The sequence below is a fragment of the Suncus etruscus genome, chromosome 7 (genome assembly GCF_024139225.1).
Source record: "Suncus etruscus isolate mSunEtr1 chromosome 7, mSunEtr1.pri.cur, whole genome shotgun sequence".
NCBI classification, from domain to species: Eukaryota; Metazoa; Chordata; class Mammalia; order Eulipotyphla; family Soricidae; genus Suncus; species Suncus etruscus.
In genome coordinates, this window is record NC_064854.1 from 62,023,792 (window position 1) to 62,042,323 (window position 18,532).

The 18,532-nt window shown below is 57.3% G+C and overlaps 2 protein-coding genes across 5 annotated transcripts; one reads left to right on the forward strand and one right to left on the reverse strand.

The window, feature by feature from the left end:
• The first annotated feature begins 1,497 nt into the window (after positions 1–1,497).
• Positions 1,498–6,753, forward strand: IGSF8 (immunoglobulin superfamily member 8). Its single transcript, XM_049777179.1, has 7 exons — positions 1,498–1,770; positions 4,009–4,386; positions 4,489–4,950; positions 5,073–5,480; positions 5,560–5,973; positions 6,214–6,342; positions 6,546–6,753. The coding sequence occupies exons 1-6, from the start codon at positions 1,710–1,712 to the stop codon at positions 6,327–6,329; spliced, it is 1,839 nt and encodes a 612-aa protein (XP_049633136.1). The 5' UTR covers positions 1,498–1,709; the 3' UTR covers positions 6,330–6,342; positions 6,546–6,753.
• A 1,352-nt stretch (positions 6,754–8,105) lies between these two features.
• KCNJ9 (potassium inwardly rectifying channel subfamily J member 9) lies at positions 8,106–14,276 on the reverse strand. 4 transcript variants are annotated; one of them, XM_049777183.1, is made up of 4 exons: positions 14,103–14,276; positions 13,429–13,503; positions 11,271–12,146; positions 8,107–8,961 (listed from the first exon to the last, which is right to left on the reverse strand). In XM_049777183.1, exons 3-4 carry the CDS (start codon positions 12,121–12,123, stop codon positions 8,639–8,641), a joined length of 1,176 nt encoding a protein of 391 aa, XP_049633140.1. In that variant the 5' UTR covers positions 12,124–12,146; positions 13,429–13,503; positions 14,103–14,276; the 3' UTR covers positions 8,107–8,638. The 4 variants fall into 4 exon arrangements, with proteins under 4 accessions (XP_049633138.1, XP_049633140.1, XP_049633137.1 ...); XM_049777181.1 differs by lacking the exon at positions 14,103–14,276 and having other exon boundaries at positions 8,106–8,961; positions 11,271–12,231; positions 13,429–13,521; XM_049777180.1 differs by lacking the exon at positions 13,429–13,503.
• Between the last annotated feature and the right edge of the window lie 4,256 nt (positions 14,277–18,532).

The following is an 18,532-nucleotide window of genomic DNA, read 5'->3' on the forward strand; positions in this document are numbered from 1 at the left end:
TGCATCTCTGTGTTTCTGTGTCTCTGGGCTCTTTGGGGGTCTGTATCATATCTCTGCAGAAAATGTGTCTGGGTAGAGCTGGGATATGTGTGTGTACGCGCGCGCGCGTGCACTGCCTCGTGCCTGGGATGCCCCCCCCATCCAGTTACATAAGCAAGTTGAGTTTCAAGCCTGGCCTGTGGGCGCCCCCTGCTGGCACATCCGGAATTCAGTGTGGAGATTGGACTAGGCTAGTGTGGGGTATCATAGGGGAGCTGCCCATAACTGTCCCTCACTCCAGCAGCCTGTGTCTTCACTTGTGCTGGAAGGGGGCCATCACACCCAGCTGTGTCTACACCTCTGGCATGCTTGAAGGTAGAGAGACTCCACAGGCTGAGGCTTTAGGGATACTGGGGAACAAACACAATTGGGTGGGGTTCATGGAGACAGAGGCCCGAGCTGTGACCTGTCACCTGCAAGGTCTGTGGCCTGGGGTGATGTTGAACCTCCCTCCAGCCAGGGCCAGGTGATGTCATCGATTGTGAAGATGGGTGAGGTCATGAGGGCTCTGTAAGGAGTGCCCTAGGCCCCTCAGGGGGTGAGCAGAGACTCTGATCCTAGTGGGGGAGGGTTTGTCAGGGGGCAACTCTGGTCTCTGAACCAGCAGCTCCTGGGAGCACAGTTCAAAATGGAAGTGCAGGGAGGGTGACAAGGATCATCACAGCCCTGTAGGTCTGACCTCGGATGGATAAAAGAGAAGACTCCTATCTGCACCAGACAGGCCCCTTCCCCAGAACAGACACCCCACCTCTCCTCCATAGACACATCTGGAGGTCTGCACCAACCCTGCCAGCAAGCAGCTTAAATTATATTTCAAAACAAAACTGTCTGTCCCATGTGGTCGGTGTCTTGGGACCACCCTAGGCCTCACAGGGTTTCTGGGTAGTGTCACTCTGCTCCCTCCAGCAAGAACACTGAGGGCCAGAGTGATAGCACAGCAAGGAGAGTTTGCCTTGCACGGTGCCAACCCTGGTTCGATCCCCAGTACTCCATAAGATCCTCTGAGCCAGCCAGGAGTAAATTCTGAGCGCAGAGCTAGGAGAATGCCCTAGTGCCACAGAATGGGGCCCAAACACCCCCCCCTCCAAAAAAATAAAAACAACAAACAGTGAGAGGTTCTGGGAACCCAACGCACACCCCACCATTTGGTCCTCAAAACCTTACCCACCCCCGTAGAGGGTTTGTGAAAGGTTTGGAATCCAAACAAACACTGGGCAGGCACAAAGTCAGCGGCTGGTGTGGAGGTTGGGGCAGGGCTTGAGTACATTCAGGGGCGGGGAAGGGGCAGAGAGAGGGGTCTGGGAAGGGGCGGGGCCAGCGATGTGGGCGGGCCACGAAGGGCGTGGCACGAACGGGCCGTTTTCGAGACGAGGCGTGGTCAGAACCGGGCTTGGTAATGGGCAAGGTCCTGCGGGGGCGGGGCCGGCGGGGAGGGACGCAGGGCGGGGCCGGGAAGCTCCAGGGCGGTTCAGAGTCCTGGCGGGAGGAAGCCTTAGCCGGCGGCCGCGGCGAGAGGAGGGCACTTTCCGTTCGCGTTTGGCTCTCGAGCACCGCGTCCCCACGCCTCGCTGCGGCCGCTCGGTGCCCTCTCCCGGGCATGCGCCCCCGAGCCCGCGGCCACCCCGAGCCCGTGCTGACCCTCGCCGCCTCCCCAGAGCCGACCACTCGCGATGGGCGCCCTGGGCCCCTTGCCGCCGCCGCCGCCGCTGCCGCTGTTGCTGCTAATGCTAGGTAAGTGCCGTGCCCACCCCTGGCGATGCCCGGCTGGCGCCCCGGGGCCGCGCCCCTGCACTCCCGGCTGGCGCCCAGCGACCCGTTGGCTTCTCGTTCCCACCCATGGCCCTACAGCGGTGCTCAGGAGCGCAGGCCTGATTCAGCCCTAAAGCTGCCCTCGCCCCCACTTCCCCCTGGGAGCTACCAGCTGCCCGGTGGGTGTAGACCTTGCCTCTGAACCTGCCAGTGGCAGGCCCTGGACGCAGGCCCTGGGTGGGTTCCTCAATTGGCGTTTGAAAGTGAGTTTCTACTAATACTCTCCCTACACTTCACCTCTTGGGAACAGCCTGGGGTCCCTCAGTGTGCCTTCTACCACATGGCACTGGGCTTAGGGGGTCCAGCTGCCCCCCACTCGTTCCCTCAGACAGAGATCACGGAGCAGCCAGGAGAAACCGAGTTGGTGTTTCCTGCATGGGCAATACCTGGGGCAGTGAGGTGAATGACCTGGAGGACTTCCCGTCAGGGGCAGCCAGGGGGGAGAAGAGTGACATCATCTGGGATACGTCTCTACAGACGTTTTTTAGGATACAGAAGTCCCAGAAATAGGAGATTAGCCAGTGTTGGGAGGCTGGGGGCCCGCCTTGCTGCCTCGGTTCAGGTGGACATGGCTGAGGCAGCCTCTCCTGGCACCCAGGCCCCAGCTGAGCCTAGAACCTCCCTTGGGCTCCGGAGGAGGGGACAGTGAGTGTGTTGCTTAGCACTGCCCTGTCCCTGTGGATAGCTTGGAGCTGAGCAGAGTCAGGAGATGTAGACCAATAGCGTCATCACAGCTGCCTCTCTGGCCTGGGGATCGGCCACTGGGCTGCCCAAGGCTTTCACTGGGCCTGGGGGAATGGGGGTCTCTACCGAAGGAGGGGTGCCCCTGACAATAGCAGAGGGAGGGGCTGGACAGAGGTTTACAGGAGCCCTGAGTTTACTCCCAAGCCACACGGGGTCCCCCAGCACTACCAACAGTGACCCTCAGGCACAGCTCTAAGTACCCCTGAGCACCTAAAACCATATAGGAAAAATAAGAAAAATAAAGCTGGGCCATCCCAGGGCTTTCCAGCCCGCTCCATCACTGGCTCAGTCACCAGTTATGAAACGCCCTCAGGCTGCCTTGCCTGACTCACAGGGAGGGGGCAGCTCTCCGCTCCAGCACAGAAAGGCCTGGACCCAGTTCCCATGCTTGGGAAAGGCCTTCTCCCGGGACCACTACCACCACCACAGGGACTAGAGGAATCAGGACTCAACCAGGCCACAAGCTCGGATGGCCCCATCAAGCCTCTTTGGAGAGTTTGGGCTGTGATGTCACTCTTCTGCTCTCATCTTGGAGTTCCTCACCTTCCTCCTGGAGCTAGCTCTCTACTGGAGTGCCTAAGCACAGTCCTGAGTACCATCCTGAGTGCTGGGAGTGTCTTGTCTAAGCCCTGATGCTGGATTCAGTGAAATGAGACTGTGGGTATTTCTGGGGGTCTGTCGTTCTCTAGAAATCATCAAGTACTGGAACTCCACACAGCCCTCCTCAAAACAAAGCAAAACAAAAAGAGAAGCTGAGCTGCAGCCGATAGAGGGAGGATGAGTGGCTTTGGCTTTAGGTGGGGGCCACAGGGCCTTGAGGAGGCACAGTATGCTAATGAGCATGCAAATGATCACAGATCCTATGCAAATGTGGCTTTGTTAGGGAGGGGATGCTGTGCCCCTGCTCAGCCCAGGGAGACAGGCAGGAGACATGGAGGAGGGGTCGAAGACCCCTGTGCCCCAGCTGCCATGGATGGGAGAGGCAATGAGCTCAGGCACAGCTGGAAGGGGCGGGTACTAAGGGCAGAGCAACATTTCTGCGCCTCATCTTGTCTAGCCACTGGCTCTATTGTCTGCATGGCCTGCCCAGGTGACGCAGCTGAGTCCAGTGGGGGCCCCCGGGCAGCATGTACCACTCTCCTTCAAGGACGGTGGACACACATGTGAGAAGGCTCCTTGAGCCAGGCCCCAGGGAAGATAGGGCCATCAGTCTGTCTGCCTGTCCATCTGTTTGTCTATCAATCCTTGAAGGCTTAGCTCAGGAAGCCAGCTCTGCCTTGTGCTCTGGCTGTCTGGGTGTCCTCTGGCACCCTTGTTCTGTCTTCAGGATCTGGAATGCCTCTGAACATTCTAGGTTTGGGGGTGGGACAGAAACCAGGGCCCTCATCTTTGACCACCTCCTCCCACCCACTGTAGGACTCACCTGCACAGCCCGGGAGGTGCTGGTACCCCAGGGTCCTCTGTACCGTGTGGCTGGCACCACCATCTCCCTCCCCTGCAACGTCAGCGACTATGATGGCCCCGAGGAACAGGACTTTGAGTGGTTCCTGTACCGGCCAGAAGCACCTGAGGCAACCCTGGGCATCATCAGTACCAGGGATCCTCACTTCACCTACGCCATCTTCAGGCCTCGTGTGATCTCGGGCGAGTTGCGGGTGGAGCGGTTGCGTGGCAATGCCGTGGTACTCCACATTGCACGTCTGCAGCTCCAGGATGCTGGTGTGTTCGAGTGCTACACACCGTCCACTGACACCCAGTACCTGGGCAGCTACAGTGGCAAGGTGGAGCTGAGAGGTATGGCTAGGGCTCAGGCTCAGGTGGGCAGAGGGCCAGGCCTTGATAACCCTCAGTTAAAATGTTTCATGCCTCACCCTCCCTCCTGTCTGTGTCCCCCAGTTCTCCCAGATCTTCTGCATGTAGCTGCTGCTTCTGTGGGACCCCGTGGCCGCCAGGCCCTCTTGACTCCTCCCCGGCTGACAGTACCTGAGGGCCAGGAGCTGGCGCTGGGCTGTGTGGCGAGGACCAGCACGAAACAACACACACATCTGGCTGTGTCTTTCGGGCGGGCAGTGCCTGAGGCTCCTGTGGGCCGTGCTACACTGCAGGAGGTCGTGGGGTTACGACCAGACCTGGCTGTGGAGGCAGGGGTACCCTATGCTGAGCGCCTGGCTGCTGGGGAGCTGCGTCTGGGCAAGGAGGGGCCTGAGAACTACAGAATGGTGGTGGGTGGGGTGCAGGCGGAAGACTCGGGCACCTACCACTGCACTGCGGCCGAGTGGATCCAGGATCCTGACGGCAGCTGGACTCAGATCCATGAGAAGCGGGCAGTGCTGGCCCACGTGGACATCCAGACTCTGTGTGAGTGCAACACCTCTTCCCTCTCCCAGTGTGCAACCCAATGGACATCTCTGCCTCCCTGTACTACCATCCCAATCCTGGTGTGGTGGGTGGCACTATGACACTGTCCCCTTGGGTTTCAGCTAGCCAGATGGCAGTGGCTGTTGGGCCCGGAGAGCGGCAGGTCGGACCTGGAGAACCCCTGGAGCTGCTCTGCAATGTGTCTGGAGTGCTGCCCCCCTCAGGACGTCATGCCGCCTACTCAGTGGGCTGGGAGATGGCCCCCGCTGGAGTGCCTGGGCCCGGACGCCTGGTGGCCCAGCTGGACACCGAGGGCGTGGGCAGCCTGGGCTCAGGCTACGAGGGCCGGCACATTGCCATGGAGAAGGTGGCCTCCAGGACCTACCGACTACGACTGGAGGCTGCCAGGCCGGGTGATGCAGGCACCTACCGCTGCCTGGCCAAGGCCTATGTCCGCGGGACCGGGGCACGGCTCCGAGAGGCAGCCAGCGCGCGCTCCCGACCCCTCCCTGTGCACGTGCGGGAGGAAGGTGAGGCGTGGGTGCCCGTGTTCCCTGAGTGGGTGTCTGCCCCAGACTTCTACCCTGACCTTGCTCCTGGCTCTTGCAGGTGTGGTTCTAGAGGCAATGGCGTGGCTGTCTGGGGGCACCGTGTATCGCGGGGAGACTGCCTCCCTATTCTGCAACATCTCCGTGCGTGGTGGGCCCCCTGGGCTGCGACTGGCTGCCAGCTGGTGGGTGGAGCGGCCTGAGGAAGGGGAGCTAGGCTTGTCTCCCCCACACCTGGTGGGGGTCTTGGGCCAGGATGGCGTGGTTGAGCTGGGGGACCGTCCTGGAGGAGGCCCTGTCAGTGTGGAGCTGGTGGGGCCGCGGTGCCATCGACTGAGGCTGCACAGCCTGGGGCCAGAGGACGAGGGTGTTTACCACTGCACCCCCAGCGCCTGGATACAGCATCCTGACTACAGCTGGTACCAGGCGGGCAGTGTGCGCTCCGGACCTGTCACGGTGTACCCCTACACACACGGTGAGTGATCCTTGACCTCTCCTTGGTCCCTCCTCTTCCTGGTTCCCCTCCCCTACCTTTTCTCCATCAGGCCTCTCTCCCTCAGTCATACCCCTTCTGTCTACCAGGTCCCACCCCCCCTTTCCCTGTAGGGACTTTTGCTCCCAGCTTGCTGCAGGCATCTCAGGGGTTGACCTTGAGGGTGACAGGGCAGCAGTGCTAGAGGTGCTGCCACCCTCACTAAAGCCTTCTTTTCCCCAGCACTGGACACCCTGCTGCTGCCCCTCCTGGTGGGCACAGGGGTCGCCCTGGTCATGGGTGCCACCATCCTGGGCACCATCACCTGCTGCTTTATGAAGAGGCTGCGCAAGCGGTGACTCCTTGCTCCAGGTCAGGAAGGGTGACCCCACTTGTATCCTCATCCCCTGACTGAACTGGATGAGAAGGGGTCAGGGGAAGGGGGAGGGCCTGGGGTACTGGGCAGTAGAGGCGAAGACAAGGCTGGGTGCAAGGGGTGGGACATGGTTGTGTCTAGGGCCCCTGTACTGGCTGCAACCTGGCCATGCTCACAGCCCCTCTCTCCTGCCCTACAGGTGCTCACCCTCCCAGCTCCTGCTGCCTGCACCCTCTCCCCTGTCGGTTTCACCGTTAATTTATTCAACCCTCCTGGAATCTTTCCCCTTTTCCTGATCCAGCCCTCCCCTGGCCTCTGGCCTGACCTTATGTCCAGCCCACCGGCAGGCCCTTTCTATCCCAGAATTAGTTTTTCTAAACTGTGAATAAACGTGTTTTCTAAACCTGTTGCTCTGTGTTTCTCCTGGTGGGCCATGAGTGCTGCTGGGTGGAGCTCCTACCCACCCCAGACTGTGCCCTGCTCACACCAGCCCCTTTCTCTACCCCAGCATAGTGTACTCCCGGGTCTCTTCTGGGCCAGAGGTGACACATCAGGGCTCTAGGGCTGGAGAGTGGAGGCTGTCCTGCTGTCCCAGATCAATGAATTGCTCTGTCTCTGGGATCTGCCAGGCTGTGGGGCTCTGTTTCTTCCCCTGCAGTCTGATAGTGGAATTGAGGGTGGGATGGCAGCTCTGGGCTCTGCCCCCACCCCTGAATTATATCCCAGATTTCATTCCCCACTATACATGCACCTCCAGAATCCTGCTCCCCAGGGCTCTATGCCTTCCCCTGCTGTGTCCCCGAGAAGCAGCCTATTGGGTCATTCTCATGTTTATTGAGCACAGCTGTTGGCCAGGTATCATGGTTACAGAGGAGAAATCAAGTCCAGAGAAGCTTTGCCAGGGTCACAGCTGATGGGTTATGTGATGTGACTGCAGCAAAATGTCCAAGGGTAGGACCAGTGGGCCTGGCTAGGTGACAATTACATGCCCAAGATTCCAGGTCACGGGTCATCTGCCTGACCATCCACATGGCAGGTCACCTGCTGGAGCATGTAGGCCATGGGTTGCCTGCCCCAGCATCCAGGTAATGGGTCGCTAGCCCGAACATGTAGGCCATCCTGTGAATTCAGGCAGACTACCTTCCTCCTCTTCCTCTTCCTCCTCCTCCCCCTCCCCTCTCCTCTTCTCTCCTTTTCCTCTTCTTTTCCCTCTCGTACTTCTCTCTCCCTCCTCTCCTCTCCCTTTGCTCTTCCTTCTCATTCTCTCCTCTTCCTCTTTCACAGAATCTTAACTAAATAACTCCTACCTGCTCCCCATCCCCTGTTCTTGAGGGACCAGTGACTGGGTTTATGTAGGGAGGGGCAGAGACTTTCATTCCTTTAGGACCTTCCTGCTTCACACCTGTTCCAGGCTCCACTGACCTGGAAGGGGAGCTGAGGGGCAGAGGAACCTATTCAGGACTTGTCTAGCTCCTGGGGGCCACTGAGGACCTCTACTACTCTTGGGGGGCTGTCATTCCTCACACCTCTCCAGGGGAGACCTAATCCCAAAGACCCAATCCCTGGGAGCCTGCAGTCCCCATCCCCTGTGCCAGTGGGGGCAGCCAAAATGAGTCACAGCCTTTAAGGAGAGACTTGTCTGTGTTCCAGACCAGCGCGGTCACCCCAGACCCCTTCAATCCAGATCTCAGTCCCTCATCCCCTCACTCACCTCAGAGCCCCCACCCATTCCAGCTCCCACCCGATGCCTGTCTCTTCCACTTCCCCCTTCAGTCATCACCCATCGCCCGTTATAGTGGGAGCCCTTTCCCTATAGGGTGTTTGTCCTGGGGATATACTGTGACCCCCCACTGTGACCCCCAAGCAAGCTCTGCATTCTAAGGTACCCCAGTGACCTCTCTTCCACCTTTCTTCCTTCTGTGGGGCTGAGATCTTAGTCCCAGAAGAGCAATTCATGCCCCTGCTGACATCCCCTGTCTGCTTCCTTGGGGTGCTTGGGGCCAATCATGGCAGAAGAGGGGAACAGGACTCAGTGTCTGCCACCTTGCTGCTGGAAGATGGGGTGCTAAGGGGCACCCAAACCCGCTCCCTGCCAACTCTCAGTGGGGTATGTACACAAAGATTTTGTGTGTCAGATAGGCCCTGCCCTGTGCCTGCATTGGGCCCCCCACTGTCCCCTGCCTCTACTCCCTCTAGCCATGTCTCTCTGGAGCAAGCTCTGGTTTCTCGCAGTCCACCGGACCCCACTGAGCATCCATCACCCAGGCCCATGTGGGCATCCCTGCCACCTGCTCACACCTTGATCTCACCCTGGCTCTGTGGGGCAGGCTTCTGGTCAGCATCTACCTCGCCTCCTGCACCCTCCTGGGGGCTCTCCTCCTCCACCTTCTCATCCAGCAGACTGGGAATGGACCAGTAGAGGTGAGCATCCAGGCGGGCAGCAGCCTCAGCCAGCTCCCGGGCACTGCAGGACGGTGTCGGCACCTCGAAGGTCTGGTGGAAGCTGGCATAGTCCACTTCGTAGAAGCCATCCTCCAGCGTGAGGACAGATGTGAAGCGGTGGCCCCACAGCACCTCATCCACCAAGTAGGAGCTTCGGGCTTGGCACGTCATCCCTGGGGGAGGGGTGAGCATCAGGGGTCACAGCTCCATGTGCCAGCTCCACCCTTCACAGATATAGACCATAGCCAGGGACCAACAAGCCTTTCTTCATGCTGGACACAGGCAAGGTTGTCCCCCAAACACTCCCAACCATGGGCATCTTGCATTGTGTTGGTTGCCTTCCAAGACAGAGAGAGATCCCTCCCTCCCCCAGGTGCCTGAGCTGGGCCAGTGTTACTAGCTGAGTTGTTTCTCTGTGCAGAGCTGAGATCTGTCTGCCTCCTGGAAATTTTCTGCTTCCCTGCCCTATGTCTATATTTGATATATATATATGTATATATATATGTATATATATGTATATATATAATATATATATATATATATATATATATATATATATGATACCCTTTCCCGTGTCTGAATTCTGTCACTTCTCTTCCATTGCCTAAATGTCCCTGCAGCCTCTCCTACTCCTCCTAGGACCTGCCTTCTAGAAGATTCCCCTTCTTAGTTGCCAGCTGAGGTGGTCACAGAGGACCCCATGTCCTCAGATCATGTCCAGGGCCCTGAGTCTACCCTGGCTTTGGCTCCCTCCTGCCTCATGTGGCTGCGACAGATGCCTGTGGCCAGGCACATGCCAGTTGCTCCTGCCTCAGAGCCCTCCCAGCCAGTGCTTACATAAGGGGTTTTTAAAGCCTAAATGTAGAGTTTTATATTTATTCCCTTTAAATGTCATCACATGGAGTTTTTGGCTCATTATACGTGCTTTTCAAAAGCATCTTGAATCCTGACTTTCTCACCCAAAATATTACCGTCCTTTTCAGCTTGTCTCTCTGGCAAGATCAAGTGCCCATCTGCCTACCTCTCCGCTCCCCATCCCCTGCATTAGATCATGTTGAGATCATGAACTGTTGGCCTTCTAGTGCCAAGGGCAAGGACTTTGTTCTTCTATCCCTGGGTCCTCCAGAAGGAAGGGAATGAGAGAGAGAGAGACAGAGAGAGAGAGAGAGAGAGAGAGAGAGAGAGAGAGAGAGAGAGAGAGAGAAAGAGAGAGAAAGAGAGAGAGAGAGAGAGAGAGAGAGAGAGAGAGAGAGAGAGAGAGAGAGAGAGAGAGAGAGAGAGAGAGAGAGAGAGAGAATATGGGGACTGACTGGCCTCAGCACTGATCCTGACCTTAAAACACGGGCACCTTGGAGGGAAGCAAGGGCTGGAGGAAGAATCCAGTGAGGGGAGGGAGGAGGTGGGAGCAGGTTCAAGGGCTAGGTGTGGAAGTCTGAAGGCAGCAGATGTGGGAGTATCCACAGACCCCCAGGGGCAGATCCCTCGAGGCTCCCTGTTTCAAGAGCCTGATTTGTTCCAGCCTGACAGGGATGGGCCCCTCCTGGGATGCTTCTAATTCTGCTGTCCACATTTAATAAGGGGGAGAAGCAGATAGAAGGTCCAGCCTTTTCTGACTCCAGAACCAAACCTACCTCCCAGCATTCACTCTGAATACCGAAAGGAAATTTTTAGAGAGGCAATATACCCCCAAGGTACCGCTCCCATCCTCCAAACCACAGTTTGGTGCAACTTCTTTTTGCGGGGGTTTGGGTCACACCCAGCGATGCTTAGGTGTGTATCTCCTGGCTCTGCTTTCAGGTATCACTCCTGGTGATGCTGGGGGACCATATGGGACCCCAGGGATAGAACCAGAAGCTTGGAGAGATGAGGGACCAACTGTCATAAGGGTTTTAACCCTTGACTCCGGGCTTTCCTGTTCTGCCCACCTAGTTGCCCCACCCACAGGTCATGCCCTGTTCATCCTGACCCCATCACACCCTGACCACACCCTATTTATATTTATATTCATGCCCTGCCCTTTCAGACGCATGAACAGCCATTCTTTGTGCATACTGGCCATACCCACTCATATTCGTGTACATATCCTGCCTCTGTACACACTGGCCACATCCAGGCCCATATTTCTCCATATTTATGACCTGTCCCACGCACACAAGTCCCACTCACAAAGTGTGCAGCTCCACCTCTACATACACATGCCCTACCTCATGTATGCTTGGCCCCTCCTCATGCATACATACTCCCCCCCTACATACACATGCCCCGCCCACACACAAAGCCCTGCCTTATATACACATACCCCATCCCTAGAGGGCTTGGCCCCACCCTATAGCTCAGTCCCTACCTACGTGCCATCGGCCCTGTACACACACAAGCACACACACCCATGCATGCGTAAACATGCATGCATAAACATGCATGAATAAACACGCACGCCCCAGCACACACATGCTTAAACACACACACAAACACAGGCACGCACCCGTGGCCTCCACCATGCCCTCCAGGATGACCACGATCTCGAAGTCGTCCCTCTCGAGCGTGCCGCGGGACGCATCCCAGAAGGGGCTGGCCGCGTCGATCTCGTGGCTGATGACCAGGGGTGACACGAGAAAGAGGCGGTCGTCGCCCGTGTCAAAGCCCACGCTGAGGTCGGTCTGGTGCAGCGGGATGAACTCGCCCTCGAGCGTCTGGCGCGAGCGGATGAGCTTGGCACGGATGGAGGCCTCGACGATGTGCGAGGAGCGCAGGTCGCCCACGCGGAACATGAGGCACAGGCGGCCGTCGCGCAGCGACACCACGGCGTGGGACGAGAACACCAGCGTGGCGGCGCGCTTGTTGGGCTGCGAAATCTTGACGAACATGCAGCCCACCATGAAGGCGTTGACCATGGAGCCCAGGATGGCCTGCAGCAGCAGCAGCGCGATGCCCTCGGGACACTGGTCCGTGATGACGCGGTGGCCATAGCCAATGGTGGTCTCGGTCTCGATGGAGAAGAGGAAGGCGGCCACGAAGCCATTGAGGTTGTTGACGCACGGGGTCCACGCCGCGTCCTCCAGGTGCTCCAGGTCGCCACGGCCGTAGGCGATGAGCCACCAGATGGCCCCGAAAAAGAGCCAGGTGAGCGCGTAGGCCAGAACGAAGACCAGCAGGCTGAGGCGCCAGCGCAGGTCCACGAGCGTGGTGAACAGGTCTGTCAGGTAGCGGTAGGTTTCGCGCACGTTGCCCTGCTGTACATTGCAGCGTCCGTCCTTTTCCACGTAGCGCTGGCGGCCTCGGCGGCGTGGTGGGGCAGTGGCAGCGGGGCCCGGCGACCGCGTGCGCTCGCGTGCCATGGCCGGGCCTCACAGGCTCGCACCTATGGAGACAGCACGTGTGTGCGTTCGAGGGCGCACGGAGGGGTCCTGGGAATGGGCGTGGTCACAGGGGTCATGGGTGCGCACCTGCAGAGACAATGCAGTACACGCGCTTGCGTGGGCAAGTGGGGCCCCTGGATGTTCGCGCTCACGGGCGTGCACCTGCGGAGACAGTGAATGTGTGTAGAGGGCGCCTAGGGGGGCGCTTGGAACGGGCTCCTCGAGGAGCTCACAGGTGTGCTCTCTCTGTGGGAAGTGCTAGGGGCCCGGGATGCACGCTGGGCTCAAAGATGCAGGCTCACAGGACTCGGGCACACACATGTGGAGACAGTATGTGTGCGGGCAAGTGCAGGGGTGCGAAAGGCCCCGGGACGTGGGTGCTCACAGGGACTCATGATCACACACCTGTGGCGGCAGGGCCTGGAAGTGGGCGCTCAGGGGTCTCATAGGCATCCGACTACAGAGACAGCATGCGTGTGGGTGGGTGGGGGCGCTCACAGAGCTCACAAACTCCCTTTTGGGGGTGAGGTTTAGGGACTGCGTGTTCAGGGCCCTAAGGATTGTTCACTGGCATTCACAGAGAGCCATCCTAAGAGACAGGGTAGGCATCCTAGGTATCTCTTGGGCCTCTCCCTCTAACCCTCTGACCTCAGGGTCTGGAAACCTGAATTTGTTTGTTTGTTTGTTTGTAGCTACACCTTGCGGTACCCAGGGCTTACCCCTGTCTCAGTACCCACAGTAGGCTCTGGGGACCTTATGGAATACCATGTCTTGAACTTGGGTCATCTGTGTGCTAGGCAACTGCCTTGCTCCCTGGACTATTTATTGCTCAGGCCCCAGGTCCTGAACTTTGGGGCCCATGCGCTCTTCTTGGGTAAATGGTTTGTCTGGTTCATGCATCCCATCTCTGGCCTCTTCTTTCTGGGTTTCACATCCCTCCTCCATGCTTAGGTAGGACCTTCTATTCCCCCTGCACCACTATGCTTCATCAAGCCTACAGACTTCTCTGACAAGGCTGTGCCCCTCCTCCAGAAGTTGCTGTAAGCCTCAGAGTCTTCCCACATGGTCACAGCCCTTGAGCAGGGGGTCCAGGACCCAGTGAGGGAGCCACATGCTCCTCAAGATTTGGGGTGGTCCTTGGGGTGCTTACCCAGAGATATGAATATGCCTGTGAGCCCTGTCTACAGCCTTCTCCAGATCTCCTTCCAGATCTCCTTCCCCTCATTGGACCTCATGACCTCTTCCTCAGCCCCAGGAAACTGCTTTGGAACAGTTCTGACCTACCTTCACTCACTCCTGGAACACTGGGTGGGTGCTGAGGGGTGGCAGGAAGACCCCCTCTTTCTTCCCCCACCATTGCTAGGAGATAAACACACAGGCTCAAACCCCAAACCCAGACACCCCAAAACTGAGGTTCTGCAGCTACACCTCATGCATGCAAAACAGAGTGGGGGACAGCACAGTTTGAACTCCCAAGGGTCCATCAGGGTCCAGAGTCTCCACTCAGCCCCATCCACAGCAGGGGCCCTCCCAGCCCTATTGAGTTAACTCACCAAGTTGGTTTGCACAGTGGAGGACCCCAGGCTGTGGACTTGGCAGTGTGCATCACTCAGCCTGGCTGAGCCCAGAGGGGCTCGCATGTGACCTCTTGGGGTCTTTCCTAGTGGTTATTTACTCCTATGTCAGACTGCTTTTCCCAGGAAACAGAAGGCAGATTCTGGTTTGCTCCTAGGATCACAGGCTTACTTTCTGTCTGGCCTCCTATCTCTCCTCCAGTGTCCATAAAACCACCCGTTCTGAGACCCCAGAGCAACTGCCTGCCCCCCATTTCTGTAATGGCTGTATCCTTGATGAGATCTAGGTGAAGGGCCCCAGAGAACAGCACCCCCCCCCTTAGTTCCCTCTGAGCTGGCCTCTAGGCAGTGGCTTGAACCCAAGTTCCCCTGCAAGCAACTCACGCTGTGTGGAGAAGATGGTTGTGGCCAGCGGCGGGGACCTCTGGAGGTTGGCATCCATGCCCTGGCACCGACCCCTGGCCCCAGTGCGGAGCCAGAGCCCCAGAGTGTGTGCTGTGTCTCCTGCCCCTGCTGAGCAGGCAAACGGGTGGGGTGGGGCGGCGTCTCTGCTCCGGGAACTGTGTCATCCTCACTTCCCAGGCTCCCCTGCTCCCTCCCGTCTCCACGGCAACAGGGCTGGCAACAGTACCAGACCATCCCACCTTCCCCGCAGTCCCACTTGAGGCAGATCCACGCACACAGCTATTTTTAGCATGAGTGTCTCCTGGACCGTTTAGAGCTGCCCCCAGAAGAGGAGGAGGAGGAGGAGGAGGCAGTCGGCCGCAGGGGATGCTCCGCTCAGGGGAAAGTAGCTGAGGGATGTGGGAATAAGGATCTTAGTTTCTCAGAGGTAAAGGGGGCTGGCAGCTCTTCATATCCAAGGATCCAGTGTATAGGATCCAGAGGAGACAAGTGGCCACCATGATGGTGGGTTTGTACCATCTCTCTAAGTGCCTCTAAGTCTCCCACGAGTCTCTAATTCACCGTGGGAACTGGTGACTGTCTGGTGTAGAAGTGGAGCATGGAAACAGCATTGCAGATGAGCAGCTGTGAGGCAGGCGGTGGCCCCAGGAGTGATAGGGAACTGGTTCTACCCAGAGGCCCCACAGGTCATGTGGCTTCTCCCCTGTCATTGTCTCCAAGGCCTTATCTGTCCTCCTCTGAGTGAGGACTAGAAGGAAATAGACCCAGAATGGACTGTGAGGGTAGTGGATGAGATGGTGGCAGGCAGGGTTCAAGTCCAGCTCTGCTCACCATGGCCTATGAATGAGTAGCTTCTCCAGCTGCCCAGACCTCTCCTGGGAAGGGAGAACTGGCATTGGAGAAGGGTCAAGGCTGAGGGCAGGCTTCAAGGAGATGGTGCTGGCTGTAGTACTTCCTCTCTGGGTCTGCTCCTGCTCCTCATTCCTAAACATTCTCCTCCACAAACCTTCACCTCTGGGCCCGGAGAGATAGCACAGCGGCGTTTGCCTTGCAAGCAGCCGATCCAGGACCAAAGGTGGTTGGTTCGAATCCCGGTGTCCCATATGGTCCCCCGTGCCTGCCGGGAGCTATTTCTGAGCAGACAGCCAGGAGTAACCCCTGAGCATCGCCGGGTGTGGCCCAAAAACCAAAAAAAAAAAAAACAAAAAAAACAAAACAAAAAAAAAAAACCTTCACCTCTTCCTCTTCCTCCTTTCTTCTCTACCTCTCATACCTTCTCTTCTTCCACCTCCTGGCTCTGGGCTCAGAAATCACTCATGACAGGCTCTGGGGACTCTGTGGGATGCTAGGGTTAGAACCTGGGTGGCTGTGTGCAAGGCAAAGCCCATCCCAGTGTATTATTGTTCCAGCACTCCCTTTCTTTCTTCTCAACTTCTCCCAGCTTCTCCTTCCTCCTTCTCCCCACCCCCAGTGGTTGGTCACTCGCATCCCTTGCACTTCCTGTCTGTGCCTCCTCAGAGGCCCTGCAGGGGGCGCTTCTGCCACACTGCCCTCCGCCCCCGCCCTCTGCCTACATTCTTGTTCCAAGTGGAAATATCGGGTTTTCAGCCTGAGATTGGCATCAGGACGGCTGTGAAAGCCACTCAGCCTCTCTGTCTCCAGGGCCCTGCTTGTCACCTGAGCCTGGGGCTTGCTTGCCTGCCAAAGGGCCACTCACGTGGGTGCCCAGGTGTCAGGTGCATTGGAGAGAGGTCTGGGTCCTGGGAAGAGGAATTTGTCTGCAGGGGCTTGAGGACCCTGGATTGGATGAGCCTGCATGGAGACCCAGGGGCAGAGGCTAAGATGGTACAGTCAGGACTCAAGGACTCAAGGGACACATGTGCCCCTGGATGCCAAGTCCCCTGGTACACAAATGGGTGGGGAAGGGGCATCTCTGGGGGTCCTGGCTCTTAGGTGGCCATGTGGTGATCCTTGCTGGACTCCAAATAGGATCCTTTCTGCAATGCACAAACCATGCACTGTCCGTGGCCTTCTGGAGCCTTCCTCTTTGAGTGAGATCTTGAGACTTCGTGGCCAGAGCTTGGAGGGAGGAGAGAAAATTGGGGTCAGGGCACCTGAGAGGAGGAAAGACCAGGGAGAAGGGGAAGTTCTCGAAGACTCAGTCTCCTTACACCTCTGTCTGCACACCCTTTCCTGCTAGAGGAGAGGGTCCCTGAGAAAAATATTCCCCTGATTGTTTTTGTGTAGTTAACGTCTGACATCACAGTCTTGAGGTGCCACTAAAGCAAAGCCCCACTGAGCAATGATGATATTTTTATTTTTTTTTTGGTTTTTGGGTCACACCCGGTGGTGCTCAGGGGTTACTCCTGGCTGTCTGCTCAGAAATAGCTCCTGGCAGGCATGGGGGACCATATGGGACACCGGGATTCGAACCAACGACCTTTGGTCCTGGATCGGCTGCTTGCAAGGCAAATGCCACTGTGCTATCTCTCTGGGCCCAATGATGATAATTTTTGTTTGTTTGTTTGTTTGTTTGTTTTGGGAGGGACCATATCTGGCAGTGCTAAGGAGATGGTGTGGGCTCATGGTTCTGCACTCAGGAATTACTCCTGACAGGCCTGTGGGGTGGGGACCCTTTGGAATGCCGGGGATCGAACCCAGGTAGGACTGGTGAAAGGCAAATGCCCTCCCTGCTGTGCTATCACTCTGGCCCTATTTTTTGTTTGTTTGTTTTTGTTGTTGTTGTTTTGGGCTATGCCTGGCAGTGCTTAGGATTACTCCTGGCTCTCTGCTCAGAAATCACTCCTGGCAGATACGGGGGACCATATGGGATGCCGGGATTTGAATCACTGTTGGTCCTGGGTCAGCCTCTTGCAAGGCAAAACTCCCTACCAATGTGCTATCTCTCCGGGCCCACTGGCCTCATTTTTTTTGGTTTTCTTTTAGCTTATACCTGACTGTGCTCAAGGGTCAGTCCTGCTGGGCTTGAGGAACCTTTTGTGGTGCTAGGGACTAAACCAGTCAGCTGCAAGCATGCTTTACATGCCCCTCTACTATCTCTCTGGACTTTATGATGCTGCTTACACCCTGCTTGCTCACTGACCCTTGTGGTACCCCAAGGCAAATTGTGGGGCTGAACATGGTGGACCAGAGGCCAGAGAGAGAGAGAGAGAGAGAGAGTCAAGCAGTCAGTCCCAACTGGAACCCTCCCAGAACTGAAGATGCCAGTGTTGCTCCATGGGCTCTGTCTGCCCGAATACTGTAGAACTGCCGGTTCTAAGTGCCCTCATACACCCAGTCACGTGTCATCCTTGCCCTGGAAGTGCTCAGTCCTTCCCCACTCACCACAGATGAGTCCACACCGCTAAACCGGGAGCTGGAGGGTTTGCTGGAAGGATGCAGTGAGACCAGGCTGAGCCCCTCTGACCTGGACAGTCCTGCCCAGTCTTGGGGTTTCCCTGCTGCTTCAAGACCTGGGTAGGGAACAGGACTTCTCTGAGGGTCAGGAGCTGATGCCAGGAATGGGTCACGTGGGTTTATGGCAGAAGCACCAAGATCCTTTTTTCGAGTTGGAGGAACCAGGAGAATCGGAAGTGAGGAAGTCACAAGGTTCAGAAGAAGGTGCTGACTTCAGCTTGGGGCCTGTCCATGGAAGCTGGAGGCTGCTGACGTGGGGTGGGGCATGGAGAGGGCAAGTAGGGCAGGTGTTTTAGGGGGGCACTTCAGGGAGCTCACAGCAGGAGCTGGGTGTTGAAGGAGGCACAGCTGGAGTTCGGGGGGGGGTGCAGGACAGAGGAGGGAGTTGCTGAATCATTACTTCTCCTGTCAGGTTAATCTTGAAACGGGATTTTGTCCCCAGTGCCTTGCGCTTCCCATCATCCTGATATCTGACCTCGAGCCTGGTGCTCCCCCAAAAGGTACAGACATATGGTCTCAGAGTCTCCAGGCTGGATTCAAAGCTTTGCATTATCCTGCAGTCGTGCCCCTCAATGCGGAGATTCTGGGGTGCGATAAGGAACAAAGTATTGGTGGTAAACACAAGGGGGGGGCTTATTTTCTGGGTTCACAGGAGAAACAGCTTCTCTCAGACCTCTCAGACCACAGTTACCAACCTACCTGCATTTATCTGCCTCCTCCCCCAGAACTTTCAGGTGCCTGGAAACCCTCCCCACTATCTCTCTGCACTGGCGTTGGTATCAGAAGTTGCAAGAGACTGGAGGAAAGGTCACCTCTTTCTCTGCAGTCCGGGTCTTGCCCCCAAGCTAAGCGCTGTCATCTTTCCCACCACCCCTTCCCTGCATGCGGATGACCGCCAAAGCCTCACTCCCTCGGACTCCCAATGGTTGTGTCCTGGCGCTTCTTTTTACTCTCCAGTCCTGGTCCCCCACCGAGTCTCTCTCCAGGCTTGT